Raw genomic sequence first — 22,459 nt, 5'->3', positions numbered from 1 at the left:
TATTTGGATATTTTTAATCGCTTAGAGTATATTTGAATCTTTCTACTTGATCATGGGCATATGCTTAAAATTATTGCAAACGATATAATAAATCGTTAAATGGAGGGGTAAATAAGGGACGAAATTATGATGTGAGCTTTCATGGATCGAAAGATAAATAGAGGCATATGTCTATTGATCGATAGGTGAATGAAAGGCGAATTTAAGACATATCGAAAAGGATAATTTGGAAAAAGGGATAAATTTGAATCTTTCCCTTTAAAAAATAAGATTATACTTTTAAAGCTTTGCAAATACTTCCATATGATTTAAAGATTACGAGAAAAATAGACTAAAGATAGTCCAACGACATATAAAAGGGATTGACTGCCTTAAATCTTAATAACTTTTAGAAATTATATATTGATATTTAGGGGTATGGACAAACGGATATAATCTAAAAAACCAGCTACCTCTTTTTCACTCTTTAGTTTGCCAAACACCAAACAAACAGAAGTAAATACATACCTGCACTTGGTATTTATACAAAACCAAGCGGTTTAACTGTGAGAGTCACAAATTATAGTGCAGATGCGTATGACCTAATCATAGTTAAGTGATAAATAAATTATATGCAAGACAAGTGGCACACATCCATTTGCTTGGTGCAAACACCCGGTTGGAATAAATTTTACTCCAAGCAAAAAAGTGCTTTAAAATGATTTGACTAACTTTTAAGTCAATCCAAACATCCGCTAGCATTCTTTAACTAGTTTAAGATGCAAAAGGTTCAGGTTCACTGTTCTTTTCACTTCCAATAAGGACTTTACAATTCGATCAATGAAATGGATGAAAACTATCGGAGTTCCATGGTTCACATCACAATAGACACATAATAATTGTGCAGACTTTGTTCTAAGGCCGCTGGAAGAAAAAAGTACAAGACATGAAGTGTTTTATGAAATCAATTGCACTTGTCCTTGAAAACCTTTGCTACAAATGCAAATGAATTGAAATGAAAAGCACTTTCTCCAAAACATTAGCAACATGACCATCTCTGATTTGATTCATACTTGCTCCTCTCCATAGCTAAATGTTATTTTCCAGGCTTTCTTCTAGTTTTATGTCCCCGTGATCGCTTCATATCTTTAGCTGAAACAAAATAAGATGTATAACGATGTGATTCATAGTTATAGCTGTATAGCTGCAAATGAGTATATCAAACAAGACTTCACTTAGTAACCATAGTGATTATAGCACTCAAATACTCATCCGTGTATCACTACAAACTCCTTTCCCAGCCAACAACAAATATAAAATTACAACAACAACGATAAAGTGGTACAAATATAAAGACTGCATATTATCTTGCCAAGATATGGATTGACTTAATTAACTGGACAAAGAAGGAGACGTCGTATTACGGACTAACCTGTCAATCTGCCAGCATCGTACAAAGCTTCCTCAGCGATAGGTCTCCACTGTTCAGCACATGAATGACTTATTCCCAAGCCAACACTAAGCCCTCTCAGTAATTGCAGAGTTCGAAGAACAGAGAAAAGTTCTTCTGGAAAAGCCTAACATCAAATAGAATTGTTTTTAGACTTTGATCCTGGTACGCAATTAACCTTACATGTGATAGGTAATTAATCAGCAAATAAGAAAGGCGGGTGAAGGACATGCAGATAGAATTGTACAATGCGTCATTACTTTACTAAGTAACAAAAAGAACTTGAGAAGGTATGAGACTGCATTTTTTAATTTACATCTCATTACAACATTTTGTGCATCGTGTTATAACTTCCCACCAGAGTCCTTTAGCCCAACGTAATTCTTTTTCCTGAATTGTCCGTTTTCGAGCCTGAAGCTCCAGACGAAAAGGAGATTTACTTGTCAAATTCACTTCATCCTCCTAATGCTATTCTAAGAAGTCATTTACTTTACGTTGCAAAATCAAGGGGTGAAAAGAAAATTGCAGAAGTGCCCCTCTTTTGGATTGTCCAAAAGTATGTCCACCTTCTAAAAGGGAAACTCTTTCTACACACTGTTCAATACTTCTCCAGTTCCTTATTACCGAAGCACCAACATTGGACCGACGGTTAACAAGTTTAAATTCTTTAGTGAGAGGTTATCAAAATAGAGCTGTGTCAACTCTTGTCTTCAATATCTATGACTAATCAAACTGGGTGGACCTAATGTAGACAGGTAGTATCATGTGGCAAAGTTCATAGATTCTTGACTAGTATATGCGATCCTTGCTAAAAATGATTAAAGTCGGTTAACTGTAAACACCAGAGGTTCAAAGCACAGGTACCACATACCTCAACTGCAATTTTTTTGACCGAAGATTCTTCCGAGAAAGGTTGCAGGGTCTTTACACCAGGTGGTAATTTTGTATCAAACATCCCTTGCGCCAATTTAAGCATTTCTTTCTGCTCATCCTCACAACTGCTCAGGGTGTTTATGCCAAGCTCCCTTTCATTCAAAGTGAGAGGTATTCAAAGACTTGGAACATATCAGTATTTATGATAATGTAATTTTTGCAACAACTCTAATTAATCCTACAGAAACAATTTTCCCGTTTCCATCTTTGTAGTCAGTCACAAGAGCAGTTGGTTTGCTCCAAGAAATCAACTGCATTTTCCATTCTCCACACTTGAATAGAATGCTAATGCTGTTTTCTTTTTCACATGAAAAAGGGTGTTTTACATTAACAATCTTGCCCCCCGATGAGGAATTCTTCACATTTCAATAACGTTGATTCATCCTCCCATTAATATTTATCCTATTTTCTTTTTCAAAACTGAAAGAAGATATTTTAATTACAAGTTATGGGCAGGAAATTTTAAAGGGTAAAAATTGTTTTTAATTGCCACTATCAACTTATTTCCATGTGACTAGCTAAAACTTAAACTGCTATTTTCTTGTCTATTTATTGTAGTCATTTTCTCTGTTGGAAGAATGGTTTTAATTCAGAGGTTTTGAGTCCTTCCCTTAGTATTTTGCACAATTTCGTTTTACCGGAAAGAAAACCAATTTTGAACATATAACAGGAGATTCGTAGGTAAATTCCTCACTTAAAACTTTCTTTGGCCCTCGTAGCATCGCCATCCGCAATAGCAAGAACGAGATTAGCATATCCAAGCCTGAGATTTTCTGGAAGATCCTTAACTTGTCCATAATCCAGCAATGCAACCTTAATAATTAAGAAAAGAATGGCATGATCCTTGTCAGCACTCTGAACAAGAACATTTTTATATGATTACGACTTTGAAACAAGAAAAAGAGAAGACGCATACTTGCCTCAGCACCTCTACAGATTAGAATATTCCCAGGGTGTGGATCTGCATGAAAGAAACCGCTCCTCAGTATCATCTGTCCATAAGCCAGGGACAAACTTTTAAGAATGTTCCTGCATGCACAAGTAACCAAATAAGAGAAGCTGAATGACGTTGAAAAGAGACTAGGAAGAATTGGAAACTACTGATAGTAATGATAGTATGGGAATAAATAATTTATGTAGAAATAAATTAACTGAAAGAGTCATATTAAGAGAATAAAGACTTCTCTATTTTAGGAAATATTTGAAAAGGAATAACAGAGTTCTGCATTAATTTGCATTACTGAAAAAAAAGGGAGGTCTTTGCAATAGTTAACATGGCAAAGAGCTGAGAAGTTCAAATGTAAAGGTTGTGTGGTGGAATGTTTTAGCACGGCAAATATCTCAAGCTATGTAGCTTTTGAGAATATACTTTATGCTCTTTAATAAATAGGTAGGTGGTGAGACATCTTCAAAAGTTCTTCTGGTTGAGAGGAGAGATTTTGAAGAATCTCATCTCTAACAAGATATAGGTGTAGAATGAGAATCTTTCGTGAGATAAGTGGCGTAATAACCTAGAACAAGTGTCGCAATCACCATAAAGTTTGTTAGTTCAGGAATAATTCAGAAACCAGCTATTTTTGTGTTAAGTTTAGTCTTGCAGAGATAACAAATATATCGAAAGAGATGGTGACCAAAATAAATTGAGAAGAGAAAAGATGTGGAGTGATCAGTACAGCAGTGTTAGAACCATAATATTGTAGAATACCAAATATGACGTGAAATCTAACTTCATTCTGAGAAATCTAGTTTCTTACTGCTTTGCCACTGCTGCAACTTTACCATCTGGACTTATGCCTCTCTTTGCCATTTCATCTCCCAGATTCAGGATCGGGGTTCCATCAATATATTCCATCATTAGGACCCTCCTATTACAAAATTTAGACAAAAAAAAAATGATTACTAAGGTAAATGAAAAGAAGTTACATTGTTAATATATAGTTCATAAATCTAACAGAAAATACAGACAAACCGAGGTTGAAAGTAAATAAACCTAACTTACATCTATTAGTAGTTGGAATGATGAAAGCAAACAAGATGTGAGAATTTAGTTTTCAACAATCTCTTGATCCACCTTATAACAGCAAGACATCTCAAATGTTCACTGAATATCAAAACCTACCAACATTTGAATATGAAAACATCAATTGGTCAGCAGCAGTTCACCTTGTGACAATATCTCGAAGCACCCGGGGAACAATAACTGGGGACTTTTTGTTATTTTCGTAAAGAAAACGCCGAATTCTATCCATTGCGTCAGCCTCTCTCAAGAAGTTGAATTCACACCCAATCTTAGATGGAAGAAGTGAAATCAGTTTATTGAAACAAAAGGATAAACAGAAGAAACTTGAACTATGAGCAATTAGGAGGCAGAAGAAATCAAAAAGCCTATGAGCTCGTCAGGAAGCTATCAGATCAAAAATAGAACCGCCTTTGGATCAGGTATGCAATTAGCTCTAGAAGAAGAAATAGTGCACTTTTAGCCTACTTAACTGCACACATGAGATAATTAGATTACGAAATCAAATATATGTCCAGAAGCTCAATGCCAGTTGCAATTATACTAAGTACTACTGGTATTATTGTTATTGTTGTTGTTAAATCAACAACAACTCTGACCATCGACTCATAACGCCAATCAACTTACATATAAGCATTAAAAATCATCATTTGCAAAATAAAATGTTGAGAACAAAGCTAAAAGAAATCTAAAGGCTTTAAATCTAATAATAATGTGTACAGATGATGAGAAGTAAGAAACAGAAACCTCAACATTCCCATTTTCTTTAAATAAGCATCATTTACCTACATTTTTTCCTGACCCAATGTTTTGTAACTAATGTTAAAAAGAAGTCCCGTCTCCGGAAAACATGTTTGCATCTACTTTCAGTTGTTTTACAAAAATGTTAGGGCCTGATGTTACAAAGAAGTCACGTATACAGGAATTTTACGCACCTGTTTCTCAATTTCCTTTGTTAAAGAGTAAAGATCAAATTTTATATCCATCTTCTGCAAGTATAATGCGAATGCTTGCAAGTTGTGGATATCGGTCATCATTAATTCCTGGACCCCAGGGTGTTGCACCTTGAGCAAGACAATGATGTTAGAACCTTATAATCGCATGAAAGCTGCAATGCTATGAGTCAAATTCTCTTACCTTGACAACAATATCTTTTTTGTCGCCTTTGAGCCTTGCTCTGTGAACCTAATTTCAAGTACAGAAAACACAAGTTGGACTACTTAGGAGTGAAATAATATTGATTTCCTCTTTATAACTAGAATATAGCTTTAAAATTGTTACATTTACAAATAATCTTTCATTTGGCTTTGAACTGTCATACAGGTTCAAATCATGTGGCCCTTTAAGAGATGTATAATGCTGGTTCTTAGGTTAAATCTACTGCTGTTATTGAGATAGGGCTCAGGCCCTACATAAACCATAGAGTTTAAGAATGTACTGGAGATTGAACAAAATCGTTTAGTGTAACTTAGGCCGCTTCTCATGCCTATCTATAGAGGTTCACCAAAACCGGATAAATCTGTGACTGCCTTCCTTTTCCTTACAGATTTGAGAGAAATGATAGTCCTCCGTTTATCTGCTAAAGATGTAACTGGCGACACTTTTGCCATTGCCACGCAAATAGGGCCCTATTTATGTGTGAATTACATGCCTAATATGTTTCACCACCTATTATCAAAAAAGAAGAAAAAGAATCGGCCGGAGCGTGGAGGAAAAGGTTGCAGACCTAAAATAAATGAACAAATGTGTCACCTCACTAATTACCTGAGCTTTTAGACAAGGCTCACACACTTCACTAAATCCAAATGTTTACACTAGCTGAAAGGTCAATATTTTTAACATCTGTTTGAGAAATGCCCATCAGTCGGGGGCGGAGCTGGCATTGACGGTACGGGTTCGGTCGAACCAGTCACTTTGGTCCAAACCATGTATTTGTTTTAAGAAATTCATTCAATATGTACATATTATTAATTCAGAACCCAATGACTTAAAGGTATAAGACTTTCGAACCCATAAACTTCAAATTCTGGCTCCGCCTCTGCGGCATCGGTTGCTCTACGATGAGCTATAGCAATGCTTATGATCAAACTTAATAGTTACCTGTGCAATAGAAGCAGAACCCAGAGGATCAACGTCAAATCTTTCAAACAATTCATCAAAATTTTGACCCAATTCCTTCTCCAGCACAACCCTGACCATGTTATACGGTGTAGCAGGTGCTTGATCACACAGAGTAACTAACCTTCTCACCCATGCAGCAGGGGCCAAGTCTGGCTTCCCAATGATTTGAGCAACCTAATATTACCATCACATCCACTTAATCAAATCTCACCTCAAAACTATTTCCAAAGTATTTAATACGAACTGTAACTTTCGAGCGAAAATTTAAACCCTCCTATCATTGAGAAATATGGAGGCGATTTACTATCTGCAAGAGAGCTTAGAAGAATAACTTTTAACGCAATACATCAACCTCAAGAACGCTATTCTACTAACATACTGCACTACAGTCTACTGGACATATTCCAATGTCCATTATTCATGTAAACTTGGCCAAATTTATTAAAACAAACCATTAAATACTTCTTAGAAAGGAGGAAAGCAGCAATCTTTCACTTTCTTTTTTCTTTCTTTCCTCGTACAACCTATATCCCAATTTATATGATGCACTTTTTCTTTTAGTCTTTTCAAAAAGAATTAGGCATTTTTATATTTAGAAATAATTTAACTTTAAAATTCCCGCTTTACACTTAATGAGATGATTTATAGTCACACAATCTATGGATTGTTTTAGACCATAAGATTCAAAAGTTTTTCTTTCTTTCTTAAACTCCGTGCCAGTCAAAGTACATCACATAATTGAGACAGTGGGAGTAGTTAATAACAACAATAATATCTCAAGATTGAAAATTCTATCTTAGAGACAGATTATTGAATACCTTTAGGAAGAAGCCACCAAGGTCAGAGCACATATTATATATTTTGTCAGCTGCAAACTCGTGCTGCCTCTCCCACATTGCTTCTTGTTTTTGCACATCTTTTTCAAAGCCAACTCTCAATTGAAACACCTAACAAAGAGCAATTAAAACCCCTAATATACTACAATAAGCCAATGAACCAATAAATAACTCTCCAATATATAAAGGAAAATGCACAGAGTAATTAACCGAAAAAGAGTACTCCTCCTTCGGTCTCAAATTAACATCTAATTTTTGATAGAGTATTTAGCTCAACCAGAATTTAACTATTTATTACTCCCTTAGTCCATTTTATGAGAGTGGGTTGCTCTAGTGGTAAGCACCCTCCATTTCCAACCAAGAGGTTGTGAGTTCGAGTCACCCCAAGAGCAAGGTGGGGAGTTATTGGAGGGAGGGAGCCGAGGGTCTATCGGAAACAGCCTCTCTACTTCAGGATAGAGGTAAGGTCTGCGTACACGCTACCCTCCTCCCCAGACCCCACTAATGGGATTATACTGGGTTGTTGTTGTTGTTGTACTTTCCTTTTTAATAGGGATGTCAATGAGGCGATGCGGATGCGGGGCAGTGCGGGTTTGAATACATGCGGGGCGGGTTTAAACATATACGGGTGCGGTGCGGTGCGGGTCGAAATAAATAAATAAATAAAAACTGTACGGGTGCGGTGCGGGTTTATAACTTCATTAAGGAAGGAAACTCAATTTTCTGCCTTAACGAAGATGAAACCCACACTGATGGAAATTGGGTCTAAGCTCAGTTAACTTCTAACATAATAAATTCGGTATTTCCAAATCAGTAGACTTTTAATACAGTAAAACAAAGCGATTAAATAGAAAAGTTATGTGGAGAAAGAATGAACAATTCGTTTACTAGTACCCAAAAGGAATTTACAGTAAGTCTGACACTTCTAAGATCAACAAAATCTGCAACTCTTTAAAATTAATAAAAAGTATGAGTAGATATCATAAATGTATAAAAAAAATTCAGCCAAAAGATTAAAAAATAAATAAACTAACAAAATAAAGGGGAAAAAAAGTTAACCGGGTGTGGGCGGGTGGACGCGGGTGTGGATGCGGAGCGGGTGAATGCGGGTGCATTTGCTATGCGGGGCGGGACGGTTTGAATTTTTGTGGGTTAAGAGAAAACCCACCCTGCACCGCATTGCTTGCCATCCCTACTTTTTAGTTTGTACCCAAAAAGAATGTCATCTTTCTATATTTATAAAAGACTTTAACTTTAAACTACTCATTTTAACCTTAACGGTATGATTTATAGCCACACAAATATCGTTTTAGGCCGCAAGTTTCAAAAGTCTCTTTCTTTTTTAAACTTCATACCTCGTCAAACGCGGTTACAAAAAATGGCACGGATGAAGTACAATGTTGTAGTTTGATATCTATACCCAAATTCTTCAAAATTTGGGATTAACATCACTCTGCAAATTGGTTATTTCTCCTAACAAAGTACACTCAGCACACTAAAGAAAATGAAGAGAGTACCTTATAACCAGTATAGATATCTGTAACACGAATCCAGAACTGGAAAGAACGTTGCCAAGGTCTGAAACAAGAAGATAGCTTTTCTTGAAAGTCCTTAATCTCAAATTGAATATTCATAATTCTTCACAAGGCATTGGTTTTGGTAAATTATAGTATTACAATGAGATAAACCAATATTACAGCCTCTATATATAAAGGTTAAAGAGACCACATTGTAGTTTCTTTAAAGAGCCTGCATGGCTCAATATTACAACAACAAATTGAAAGGACATTAATAGCCATTAACCCATTCTTTTGCTTGTGGCTGAGAAAATACATTGGTATTTCTTTCTTTTCTTTTCATTTAATTTTTCTTGACGGTTTGCTTGGAATTCTAGTTAGCAGTGGGGGATTTTCTTGGAAATTTATGGATATTGGTTTGGCGCTTGAAAGAGATGTGGGGCTTTTCATGAACCAAAAAATTAAAAAGAATTGGGTTGTACCTTACGCCTTGTTTGTTTGCATTTAACACTTAAAGAAGGTCTGAATCTTAATCGTTCAAATCCCAAACATTAAGGGTGTGTTTGGTATGAAGGAAAATATTTTCCGTAAATATTTTTCAATTTTTTCATATTTGGTTGGCTTAAATGTTTTGGAAAACATTTTACTTATGAACTCATTTTCCTCCAATTGAAGAAAAATATTTTCCTTATCGAGAGAAGGGAAAATATTTTCCAAAACTTTTCTCAATTTTCCCCACCCCACCAACCCTCCCCACATCCACCCAACTAACGCCATCCCACGCCTACGCACCCCACCCCCTCTCTCCAAAAAGGCTTTTGTTTTTCAAATTTAAGTTTTTTTTTTCGTCACCACCCACCATACTACCCCGACCCCTTCACCCCCGAAAAAAATTATTATTTTTACTTTTTTTTTCTAATTTAAAATTATTTTTTTTCATTTTTCTGCATCACCCACCCCTCACTGCCCCACCGCCCCCTCCCCCTCGCGGAAAAAAAATTATTATTATTATATATTATCAGTTTTAGTTTTTTCATCTTTCGGTTTACACGTTCGAAATTTTACAAGTTCCAAAGTTATGAGTTCGGAGGTTTATGTATTTGAAATTTTACGGGTTTAGAAATTATAAAGTTTACGGGTTCGAAATTTCATGGTTTCGAAAGTTTATGGAATTTGTGGGTTCGGATGATTGTTGGTTCGAAAGTTTATGGCTTCATGTTTATTGTATCTAAATTGTTTATGAATACTCTTGAGAAGTTATTTTCCTTAATTTACGTACCAAACACCGGAAAATGAATAAGATTACTACTTGTTTTTCAAGAAAATATTTTCTTGGATGTTTTCCTTCATACCAAACACACCCTAAGTCGTTTGTTTTTAAAGTCTGAATCTTAATTATTCAGATCTCAATCATTAAGTGTGTTTGTTTGTTTTTACTTCACAATCACTTAATGGGTCTGAATAGATCTATGTGATTAAGATCTATAACAGAGACTTAATTTCATTAAGATGCTCTCATCCATTTTTATTATTAATTTCCGCCACCGCCTACCATTATCGACTATCACCATGTCACCACCACCACCACCACCACCATACCACCATCATCCTCAATCATAGCTGCCACCATTATCGACTATCACCACCCACCATGCCCACCACTCATACCACCGTCATTCTCTACCACAATCAACACTCATCCACCTCAACTATCACAACTAACCACCCAATCACTATCAACAACCACAGCCGGCATTGCCCATCATTATAACCTACCACCACCTTCCTCAATCACAACTATCACCACCACCCACCATTATTAACTATCACCACCCACCACCACCATCATCAATTATAATCGCCAACACTATCAATCACCATTAGCTACTACCCTGAACCACCATCATCAAACAAAACTACCACCACCAACCACTTCTAGCCGGCATTCACCCGTTAGTCATCACCACCAACAACTATCATATTTTAAAAACTATATATTTTATTGATACAATATTAGATTAATTAGTATTTCATTTAAATTTTGTGTTTATTAATTTTCAAATAAAGATAAGTTTTATACATTCAGATACTAAAAATCAAACAATGTTAATCAGTCAGTATTCAGAACTTAATACACATATTAAATTTACAGATGTGTATTCAGATTCATATGTCTTAATCTTAATACATATCTTGGTATTCAGATGTTTTAATCTTTAAAAAAAAAAAACGAGGCCTTAGATATATAAACTTTCGGTCAATAAAAAAAATAGAAAAACTACCAGCTACGTCCATTTATAAGTAGTTTAATATAAAAATTGGTCAATTAATAAAATATTATCAATATTAGCCAATTAACTATTTATAACAAAAAAAAAGGTCAAATTTTGCTTTTTTTAGTGGGTGTTATTAGAATAGATTGGGTACATCGTAAGGAGCTTGAATCTCAGTTTTGGGATGATTTGGTGGAGTTTTGAGGAGGTATTCATTGAAAATTCGAAGTAGAAGATGAACATGAAAAAAATATTATACGTGATACATGTATACGTGTGTGTGAAATATATGAGTGATACATGTTTGATACATGAGTGATACATATTTGATACATGTATCGTAGAAGAATTTTTTGAACTCGATTTTAATTACGAATTTTGATATCAAATCAGTCCAAATCACACCCAATATTCCTCAATTTTGTATATTGACTCATCTATATGTTTTCAATAAATTTCAACCATACACATTGAAAAATATCCTTTTTTGCTTAGATTTTTGAAATTTTGTATATGTAATTTTTTTTTTTTTTTTTTTTGTGTATTTCATCACTTTGTTTTCAATCTTGTATATATCGTTTTGCATGGTTGGTAAGTTAAAACTTATTTGGGACATTTACTCAGAGATTCCCAAAAAAAAATACTAAGTTATCCACAACATCTTTCCCATAAATGGTGTCAGTTATACGAGTGGTGCGAGAGAATTAGCTGCTCTAGATTGAGTTTGAAAAAAACTGTGAGATAATTGCTTCAGATTGCCCTCCACCAATGTACTTAATGGCTGATATGTGAAACATTTAAATAAAAGGCAGCCGATGAACGAAACATTTCGTGTTCATGAAGAGCCCGAAAAAGGGATGCAAGTTAAGAGAATGTGATATAGACAATCAATCCTAATGCATCAATGGCTAATTCCACAGCTCTAACTGTGATTATAGGTCAACACAAAAATAACTTTATTGTTACTCCAAGGGTACCCTTCTTGTGGATGTGTTACCAAATATAGCATACCATATGTGATAAACCAATTCTTTAACTTCACTAATATACAACTCTCAATCACATTCATCATCACTAACACACAAAGTTCAAAGGAAATAAGATCTTAGAAGATGCTCTGAATGTTTTGAAAATATAACCATATCCCAACAGAGAAATCTCTTGATTTCATAAAATTACTAAATGGTACTCCGAGAGCTCGAAATGAAAAGGCAAATCATATCCAGATTAGTGCTATGCGAGATTGAAGAAAAAAACAATTACAGGCCACCAAACATTTTCAATTTTGATGGTTTAACTGATTCAGAGATCGATGACACGAGAAAGCTTTTGAATGCGATTCAACAAGAAGTCCCCTTGCTTGATAGTTGCCTGGTAAAGAGCATTCTTTGCATCGGGGCGATTGGTTTCCAACACTCCAGCCACTTTATCGATCTTGCAATGCAACTTCCCTGCTGCAATGAACCGAGATAGTTCCCTGAATGGAAAAAAGAAAATGCTCAATTATTGTACATGTTACAGTCCTCAGTCCGGCATAGAGCATTACACATCAGTGTCCAGTGCACTGCTAAAGAATAAAGCACTTACAAATCGATGAAATCCTCAGAGACCCCAAAAGCCTTGGCCATGGCCTCAATTGTAACACTCTTGTAGGACTCCAGAAACTGGGAATACACAACTATTCTGACCTCCCTCATAAAATATCTGAAGTGTGGCTGCAAGTACCGGTCCAACTTAATATGCTCCGTCAAGCCAGCTGAAAACACCATTAAGGTCAAAGTCAAACATTTGCAACCCAGCCCCACATGACCCTAGTGATCAACATATAGGGTGTGAATAACAAATCAAAGTGTTTAATAGATGAAGCACACTTACCTCTCTGTAACTCAATACTAACATATCGCATTTTATACTACCCTATCTATACACACATTATCGCCTGAGTTTTGGAAGTAATTGGCTTATGGGAGATGGGCAATAAGAGAACAGCTGACCCTTGCATAATAAATATTAGAGCTCTGAAGGGAACTAAATTTATAAGTATTAGGAGTAGCTCTTATTCTCTGAGATAGGAGATTTATTAGCTCTTAACGAAAATGAGATCCCACTATGTAGGCAATTTGACAAACACTATAATCTATTTGAAAAATTCCAGGATTCTTGTGGAGAGTTCTTAGATTAGAGCCACCAGAAAAATTCAGAAGCTCAGCAACATCTAAAAGGCCAATTCAAATGTCTATTTGAGGTCAAAAATACATTCTGCGATATAATTGAATTATTTTGTTTCAATAGTGGATACATCTACAATCTTCTCATCCTGATATAAACCAGGTGCCAGAAAGAAAGTCGTTTTTTTCATTGTTGATATATGCCAGAAAGAACATCTTTATGTCTTATCGAGCTATTAACACTCACATGATTAATAAAGAGCTATACCTTCATGCTTATTTCAGTCGTCTAGATATTAAAAAGAATCTTATTAAAAATTTAGGAGACTGTATAACAGTTGTTCAACCTATTTCACTATCAAGGTCATCTGACACTCAAAACTTCCAAACAGGATTATCAAGAATCAAGAATTTGCAAACACTACATTCTCTGTCGAAATTGCCAGAAAAAACACATCAAGTTCTATAGGACATAATCTACATTAACTTAAAGATAAGGACCTTTGCGAACTACAAACACACACTTTAACATACGAAAAGAGAAAATGAATAACAATGGACAAGCTTACCGAATGCAGAGAAAAATGACTTGTACTGACACTCATATAATGAGTTCATAAACTCGGAGAGATATGGGATCTTTCCTATTACTGTCAAAATCTCTGGTGCATCCACTACCTGCAGCATATACCAAAATGAATTTGCAAGTATTCGTCACAGTAACATCTAGGACATTCCGGGGGAACACAGATTTCAAGTACACAAATCCATCATCCTAGCAAACAAGGATATTAGAGGAAGTAACAGTTGAATACCTTCTGTTTCAAGGAAACCCGATCCAAGGTAATGATGCTTGTAAGGACAGTATAAAATATGAAAGTATCATATGGAAAAATCTCATATGTGGTAAAAGTTGAGATAGAATCAAGGAAAAGATCTGCTGCTTTCTTGAAGTTACGAGTGGACATGCAGAACAACCCTTCATACACCTTCAACCTGTTCTTTCTCTCCCAGTCACCCCCCTCTTCAAATAATCTGTCAGCAAAACATTGGGAGTTAGCTTAATAACTAGAAAAGGCATTTAGAACATCATGTCTCATAACATCTGAACTGGTTGTCAGACACTCCTACTTACTTCTTTGCCTTATCTATGCTTTTAGAAATGAGGTCAAAATCCAAGTCAAAGAATCCCATCTGCAAGGTATAGAACACCAAGTCCATCTTTTGTCCAACCGCAACAGTTTTTCCCTCAGTCACCTTGAGTTGTTCAAGTGCTTTCTCCTGGATTTTAAATTAGAAAAAGATTGATTGAGATTTGCCCAGTGTGAAGTGTGAACAAATAACTGAGCAATTATTGAGGGTGACGAGAGAGAGAGAGAGAGAGAGAGAGAGAGAGAGAGAGAGAGAGAGAGAGACTACCTTATCACCAATCCGAATGTAGAACAATGACTTTGCCAAATGAGCTTCTCGAACTTCACTTTCACCCAAATTTTCTTCTGCATCAGCAATCCTTCATGAATGTATCAAGTTAGATGTGCGGTTTAGGTGTAAAAAATGAAACTTGACACCCTCCTCTCACTTTCCCAGACTTCGAATAATAAAACACAAAAACAGCACAACCTGGTACGCCCCATTTGGCTCAGAACAATATACTAAGTATTCATCCATACAATGCCGCACTAAGAATTTTTAAGAATGATAAGCCCATCCACTTAGCAAGACATTACTTTCTCTAAATTCTCTAAATTATGGGATTAAGCTGGGTTTGTTGTTGTTGTTGTTGTTGTGGTTATGAGAAACATAAGATTAAGATAAACCAAGATACCAACTGTACTTAGCAATGTTACCAGTAATCATGATTATTGACATCCAAAAGAATACGATTGCAAGCTTACTTCCCATCTCCAAGCAAAATCTATAGGAGAGCAGAAACTGCTTCACCAAGGATAAATCCCAGTAAGACATATGATGATGACAGGACATTTAAGCTCATAGTTTCACCAAAATATATTCCACATGGTCTTAAGATATACTGCATGGAGAAAGTAGGTGGTGAATTCTGAAACGCTCTCATACCGAATGCAGGGCTTACTAAAAATTGAGAAAGGAAACTAGACCATAGAAATATGCTGACTGTGCTCCAGCAAGGGTATTACTTGCCTCTAATAGAACTTCGCTTTGATAGTGTTCTGAGCTTGAGCATCTCCTTCCCAGCAGCACCACCGCTTGTTGTCATTCATTCTCTTTTTATAATTGCAATTGTGTACCAAAAGCCAAATCTTTAGGTTACAGGTGGTTCAGAAAACAAATAATTCACCTTCCACTTTCACAACCCTATGAAAGAAACTAATTTTTTATTAACCCACAAAATATGACCTCTACAGGTTGGAAGAAATTTTAACACCATATTGTATGGCAAAGTTTCTAAATCCAATACCCTAATTATTTGGAGTTCTGAATTGCAATGCTACTAAGTTCTCTTGATGAGAATGTCATCTATATATGACTTGAATGCATTAAAAACACCGACCATATTATGTCCAAGTGAAATAGACTAGTCCCAAGAACCATTCTCAACATAGAATATCAAGTGCAGTCCCTCTCTTTACCAATTTAACCTATTTCTATTCCTCAGCCTACAGCCTCCTCCCTCCAAAATCAAATAACCAAATTTATCCCTATTTAACCTAATTTGCAATAGCAACTCAAGCTACTCCTACCCCATCATAAGAGGTGACTCAAAATCAAATCTATTAACTTCGTACTGCTCCACTCCTTAATTTTCTCCCATTTTGCAACTCAAGAATTCCAAAAGGTGATCTTTGTCCTGCACTTTAAAATGATCATATAATTGTTTTGAAATCAGATTCTGCGACCACTTTTTTTTTGGATAACCGACACATCCCCAGGGGTTCGTGGGCACAGTTCGAACCTGGCGGATAATGAACCCGTCCCTCCAACCTTCTCCACTTAAATAACAGGTTTTTTGTCAGAGGTTGGGTTTCATAACGTGTGGCTAACCCACACATCACTTGTTGCTCTTACCACTTGAAATGAGATCCTGCAACTTATAGTACCATACAGTTCCTAAATATCTAAGTGTTACTTTCAATAGATCAAAAATTGGGTCAAACTAACCTTTATCCAAAGAGGTCTCACATTCAAATTCCATCAAAAGTATAATTTTGTGTCCAACTTATATTTAGTGTGCTCACTACTATTATGTTCTAAAGGGTGGCCCTTTCCCTACACTCAACCCAAAAATCTAGAAAGCAAAAGGAACAAAAATAGGACTATAAAAAACAACAACAACGCCTCAGACCTAGCAAGCTGGGGTTGGCTATATAAACCCTCACTGACCACATTACTCCACTCAAATCGTCTCATGTCTCAACATTATGCAAATATAAAACTTCGCAGGAAAATAAAATAAAATAAAATGAAGTGCAGTATATCAAACCACACTATATGCAGATAAAAATAACGAAAAAAAGACTTACTTTTCATCGAGTTTTTTGAGTTCATCGGCAATCTTAGCACGCATAGCATCAAGAACATTCTGATCCACAGTCAAAACCCCATTAGCAACTAGGGTTTCATACAGCGGAACCATATCTAGAAAACCCCATTTACAAGCAAATCAGTACAAACCCACAAAATGAAATAAAGATTTAAACTTTAACAAAACAAGTCTACAATTTTCCTAAAAAGTATCAATCAGATTTACCATTGGAGACAACAGATTCCAGAACTTCTTCACGGAGGCGAACTTTATCCAAGTCATTGACATCTGGGTGTGTCAAAAGGAAGAGTTTGTGTGCAAGAACTAGCTGGGGCTGTTGTGTTCCTTCTTCCGCATCCATGGCTACCCTTTTCTTTGCTATTTCTTGGTTTTTTCGTTTCACTGTATTTCAGATTCTTTCTTGTAGAAGAGTTTATACAAAGTTAGTTTTCTTCTTGGGAAAGTTTAAAAAGGGGTGGGGATTGGGGGCTTTTTCCCCGAATTAATATGGGCTTTGGAGTTGGCTGAAGTTTGGGCCAGATAATACAGGGAGGAAAAACAAATAGCATCAATTACAACTGATAATTAAAAAATAATTACAGTTTCAAAAGTAATTAAAATTTAGCCACTTTTTCATGCAAAGATATAATCTGAACAAAAATATTCTTAAAATCTGGGAAAATTGCAGCATAATATGTTGGAGTTCGAATTTTTTACATATGAGATCCCAACATAATGTGCTGGAATTTCATAATGTGCTGGAGTTCCAACATAATATGCTGAAAGTTTATACACAAGAGCTTCATAATCCAGCATATTACGCTGAAACTTTTCATGTTTCAGCTAGGATATTTTTGTCCATAATTTATCTCCATATAAAATAGCGGCTATTTTTTAAAAACTTTACAAATGCTGGCTATTTTTCAATTATCTGTCTGAAAACTGGCTAGCTCATGCTATTTTCACTCAAATATAAAACAACAAAGGGTGATTTGCACAAATATGATCATTTAGGCCTCATTTATTTTTAAATATTAAGACGTCGAGACGTTTTTATATATACTCACGTTTGTGGCCACCGTTGAAGTTATACCGAATTACACGAATTTTTACAAAGTGTAGGTGACTGGAGGCGGTGATTGGTAGTGATATTAGTTTATTGTGTTGCTTCTAGATAATAGCTAGTGATTGGTTATGGTAATTGTGGTTGAGAAAGGTGGTGGTGGCTAGTTGTAGTTTATAATGATGGACGTGACGGCTGTGGTTGATCATAACGGTAAGGGTGGTTGGTTGTGGTAGTGGAGGTGAGTGAATGGTTGTGGTTGAGGATGATGGTGGTGGTGTTAACCGATAACGGTGGGGGTGATAGATGGTGGTAGCCCATAATTGTGGGGCGGTGAGTGATGGTATCGATAATGAAAGTGGTGACAGCCATGGCTAAGGATGATTGTGGTAGGTGGTGTTTGAGTATGGTGTGGTTAGTGGTGGTAGTTGAGTATGGTGATGGTGAGTAGTACATGGTGGCTGATAATAATGGTGTGCGGCGGCGGCGGTTAGTAGTGAATGTGGATGATAGCATCTTAATTAAATTAAGTGTTTATTATAGACCTTAATCATTTAGGCCTATTCAAACTCATTATGGTTTATTATTTTTAAGAGCGGCTAAAAATATACATATATTTATTTCTCCAATTTTAATTGGGTTATTATTTATTAGATTAAAAATAAAAAAAAATAAAAAAAAATGTAGAATAAGAAAATACTACCGGAAAAATATATTTTTCGGTAACTATAATTTTGTATGAGTTAGTAAAAGTTTTATAATTTTGGGCGACAAAATAAAGTTATATTACTTTGGTGAAAAAAAATCATATATTTTACCATTTGTGAAATGTACGCCTAAAAGAGCTTCCAAATGGCTGCATCACAAGTTTCCATTTGTTTAGTTCGTTTTAGTTCGTTTCTGCATTTTTTGTGTCTTCGTTATGTTTAATTTGTGCTGTTTTGCCTCAGGTAATTTCTCTTTATTGTTAATTTCTTGTTTATTGATGAGTACTATGTTAACTAAACATTGTTCTTACATTACATGCATTTACTATTTTCTCAATCTTCTCCTCCTTTCCTCTTTTACTTTCGGATATTTAAGATAGATTTTTGAGCTTGGATAACTGAAATTATGAATTATTAGCATTTATTATTTTTAAAGTTTTTATTCTGTTACTTGGAATTCCTCATTAAAAGTTATTAATAATATACGTGTTGCTGAAGCCATCGCTTGAAGTAAGTTTCTCTTTGTCTCTTAGAAAATTAATCAGTTTCAGACAATTTTCATTGACATTAGATTGAAAGGGGATTGGGCCATTTAGGTATCTGATACACCTTCATATGAAGAAGTTGTGGATGATGCTAAAATTAGAGAAACTAGAGTTCAAGAACATAGGAGGAAGGTGCTATGGTAGGAGCAGAAATAATACAAAATTTACAAAATAGAAAGTAATAATCGAGAACACTTAATAGATGCCTTTAACAAGTTAGGAGCAAACAAACATTTACTATGTCAATGTAAAGACAAAAAAGAAGTTGCAACTTTCCCCGTTTTATATGGTATTTTAGTACTAAAACTAATATATGTTATAATACTTATTATTTTAAAGAAACTATTGAAGATTTATAAATTGTTGACTACTTGTCATGTCAGCTTTAGTAGAAAATGCATCTGCTAGCTTCATGGTTTACGAATTCTAAAGTTGATGGCTTGTTATACATTAACATATGGTGGTTCTTATATAGTTTAAAAAAAAGATTCATGAATAAGTTAGCTGGGGTAGAATTGAACCTTAAAGTACAAATCTTTAGAGGGAATGATATGAGTTGCTGTTAATGTAGCAGAAAGATGTGTTTGAATTGAAGATCTGTGAAAACAAAGGCTCGTGATGGGTTATTATAAAGCAATAGTTTCATTCTTTTAAAGTAACAAATGATGCAAAGAGAAAGATCATCTCTTATAGAAGCAATGCAATTTAAAGAAACATGCACTCTTAAATAGTAAGATGATGATTCAAGCAAGAGGAGTCACTGTATTGAATCTAACTTTAAAAGAGAAAAAATAGGGTAGATATTTTGTGTTATGACTCTTCTTTAGGTGCATTTTAGTGTTCCCTTAACTCTTCCCTTGTTTCTTCTTCTCTGTTTTGCAACGACTCCTCTTTACTAATAATATTTTGTTGCCCTTTTTATTTTGCTCTTTTTACATTAGTCTACAGATGTTGCATGTAAAATAGATTGGTAGAAGTAAGACAGAAGTAATGGAGATTATTTCTGACTCTAGCATAAGTGATGTTGATAATCAAATCCAATGTAGGGATACTTTGGTTAATCCTTTATCAGGTAATTGTGCCAAAAACATCTAGAAGATCTCGTCTTGGGCCTCGATGATGACTTGGCCATAATTAAGCAAAGACTGACTGGACAGGAAAAGGCTCTTGAAATTGTCACGATAACTGGTGCGGGTGGTATGGGTAAAACAACACTCGACAAACAAGCTTATGGTTATCTTGAAATCAAGCAACGGTTTGATATTCGTGCTTGGGTTACAATGTCTCAAGATTTTCGAAGAAGAGATGTGTTGTTAGCTGCTTTACATTGTATATCAAATAGTGACTTAGTCAACATGCTGCAGAAAAGGTTAAAGGATTATGACGAAAGTCAATTAGTTGACCCAGTGCAAAAACACTTAAAGGGTCAACGATACCTTGTTGTTATTAATGATATTTGGAGTACAGATGCTTGGGATAGCATACACTGAGTACTATTTCCTAATGGTAATAATGGGAATCGTGTCTTATTGACAGCTAGGGAGAGAGAGGTGGCTACATATGGATTGCTGAGGATTTTTGTCAAAGACGGGAATCAAAATAACTGAGATTCCTCCATTGATGAAACTCTCTGAGCTTCAGAGAGAAGGTTCTAAAAGAAAGAGGAATTGGGGAAATGAATCTCGCTCTTTTTTCATTTATGTAAAATGTGTATATATACACGTGCGTAAAGAATAAGGAGAAAATGCTGAAGTGCCTAATTATAAAATTACCACTATTATTAACTCCACTACTCTATTAGTACTAAGCAGCTAATACACACATAAATATAATCATTCTCAATACCCCCCTCAAATTGGAGGTGAGAAGTTCACTGCCAACTTGCTGAGGATCTGAATGTTTGACCCTTGTGAGTGCCTTTGTCAAGATGTTAGCCAGTTGAGAGCGGAGGTGGAAATGTGATGCAGTTCAATTAGCTCCTCTTGTATCTTGTCCCGGACAAAGTGGCAATCCACTTCGATATGCTTTGTCCTTTCATGAAATACATGGTTTCTTGCAATATGTACAACTGCTTGACTGTCACAGAACACAGTTATGGAATTGGCACACATGACTGTCAATTCTTCGAGCAACCTCTTCACCCATACTAATTCACCAACAACCTTCCTGATTGACCTATATTCTGCTTCTGCAGAAGACAATAAAATTATAGTTTGTTTCTTTGACTTCCAACTGATAGGGTTGTCCCCAAGTAGCACAGTGTACCCACTCACAGACTTATTTGAATCAGGGCAAGCAGCCCAATCTGAGTCACAGTACGCACTGACAGTATAGTTAGGATCATTGGATAGAAAAATTTCCAAAGTAGGATCTTTCTTCAAGTATCTGAGAACAGGTATAGCAACCTTTAGATGGGGTTCTCTTGTTGCCTGCATAAACTGGCTCAAGTGTTGAACACTATAGGCTATGTCCAATCTAGTATTTGTCAGAAAGTTTAGTTTCCCAACTAGTTTCCTGTAATACCCTGGATCAGACAGTAAGGCTCCATCTTCACTCCTCAGTTTGATGGTAGAGTCAAGTGGAGAGCTGACATAAGAGTATGTCAAGCAATCATACTCCTTTAGTAGATCCATAGTAAACTTTCTCTGGCAAATCAGTACTCCATCTGTCTTATATAACATTTCTAGCCCCAAGAAGTAATGTAACTTCCCAAGATCCTTTATCTTGAATTGGTTATGTAGTAATGCCTTCAATTCTTTAATTTCCTCCAAATTAGTCCCAGTAATAATCACATCATCCACATATACGACTACAAAGACTGCTGAAGTCCCATGTTTCTTGTAGAATAGTGAGTAATCACTAGCTGAGTGCTTGACCCCCCTGAAATGCAGGGACTCTGTCAACTTATCATACCATATCCTGCTAGCCTATTTTAGACCATATAATGATTTCTTAAGCATGCATACTATATTTCCATTAGGTACCATCAGTCCTTTTGGAACCTTCATATACACTTCTTTATGTAGATCCCCATGAAGAAATGCATTGTTTACATCTAGTTGGTAGAGGTCCCACCCTCTCTTTACTATAATGCTGATCAATGTTCTGACTGTGGTCATCTTTACCACTGGTGAAAAGGTCTCTGTATAATCAATTCCTGCTTCTTGTGTGTATCCTTTCACCACTAGTCTTGCTTTGAATCTTTTCACACTTCCATCAGCCTTGTGTTTGATCTTGTATACCCATTTACAGCCTATATCTTTCTTACCTGCAGGAAGTTTAACTAAATCCTAAGTATGGTTAGCATATAAAGCTTGAAATTCCTGTGTCATTGCCACTTGCCATGCT

At 35.6% G+C, this 22,459-nt stretch overlaps 2 protein-coding genes across 4 annotated transcripts; both read right to left on the bottom strand.

The window, feature by feature from the left end:
- Positions 1–768: 768 nt before the first annotated feature.
- LOC104107467 (uncharacterized) lies at positions 769–9,056 on the bottom strand. Of its 3 annotated transcripts, none has more exons than XM_009616284.4 (12): positions 8,854–9,054; positions 7,319–7,447; positions 6,480–6,674; positions 5,517–5,564; positions 5,315–5,443; positions 4,526–4,650; positions 4,117–4,227; positions 3,283–3,391; positions 3,057–3,175; positions 2,301–2,454; positions 1,412–1,556; positions 769–1,131 (listed from the first exon to the last, which is right to left on the bottom strand). In XM_009616284.4, the coding sequence occupies exons 1-12, from the start codon at positions 8,968–8,970 to the stop codon at positions 1,076–1,078; spliced, it is 1,437 nt and encodes a 478-aa protein (XP_009614579.1). In that variant the 5' UTR covers positions 8,971–9,054; the 3' UTR covers positions 769–1,075. The 3 variants fall into 3 exon arrangements, with proteins under 3 accessions (XP_009614579.1, XP_033514895.1, XP_070044387.1); XM_033659004.2 differs by lacking the exon at positions 8,854–9,054 and adding an exon at positions 8,396–8,528; XM_070188286.1 differs by lacking the exon at positions 6,480–6,674 and having other exon boundaries at positions 8,854–9,056.
- Positions 9,057–12,213: 3,157 nt separating this feature from the next.
- Positions 12,214–17,258, bottom strand: LOC104107466 (26S proteasome non-ATPase regulatory subunit 6 homolog). Its single transcript, XM_009616283.4, has 8 exons — positions 17,022–17,258; positions 16,795–16,909; positions 14,714–14,804; positions 14,430–14,575; positions 14,110–14,329; positions 13,864–13,972; positions 12,714–12,882; positions 12,214–12,603 (listed from the first exon to the last, which is right to left on the bottom strand). The coding sequence occupies exons 1-8, from the start codon at positions 17,155–17,157 to the stop codon at positions 12,429–12,431; spliced, it is 1,161 nt and encodes a 386-aa protein (XP_009614578.1). The 5' UTR covers positions 17,158–17,258; the 3' UTR covers positions 12,214–12,428.
- Between the last annotated feature and the right edge of the window lie 5,201 nt (positions 17,259–22,459).

This window comes from Nicotiana tomentosiformis, chromosome 11, assembly GCF_000390325.3.
Source record: "Nicotiana tomentosiformis chromosome 11, ASM39032v3, whole genome shotgun sequence".
Classification (NCBI taxonomy): domain Eukaryota; kingdom Viridiplantae; phylum Streptophyta; class Magnoliopsida; order Solanales; family Solanaceae; genus Nicotiana; species Nicotiana tomentosiformis.
This window is presented reverse-complemented; position numbering and strand designations above follow the sequence as displayed.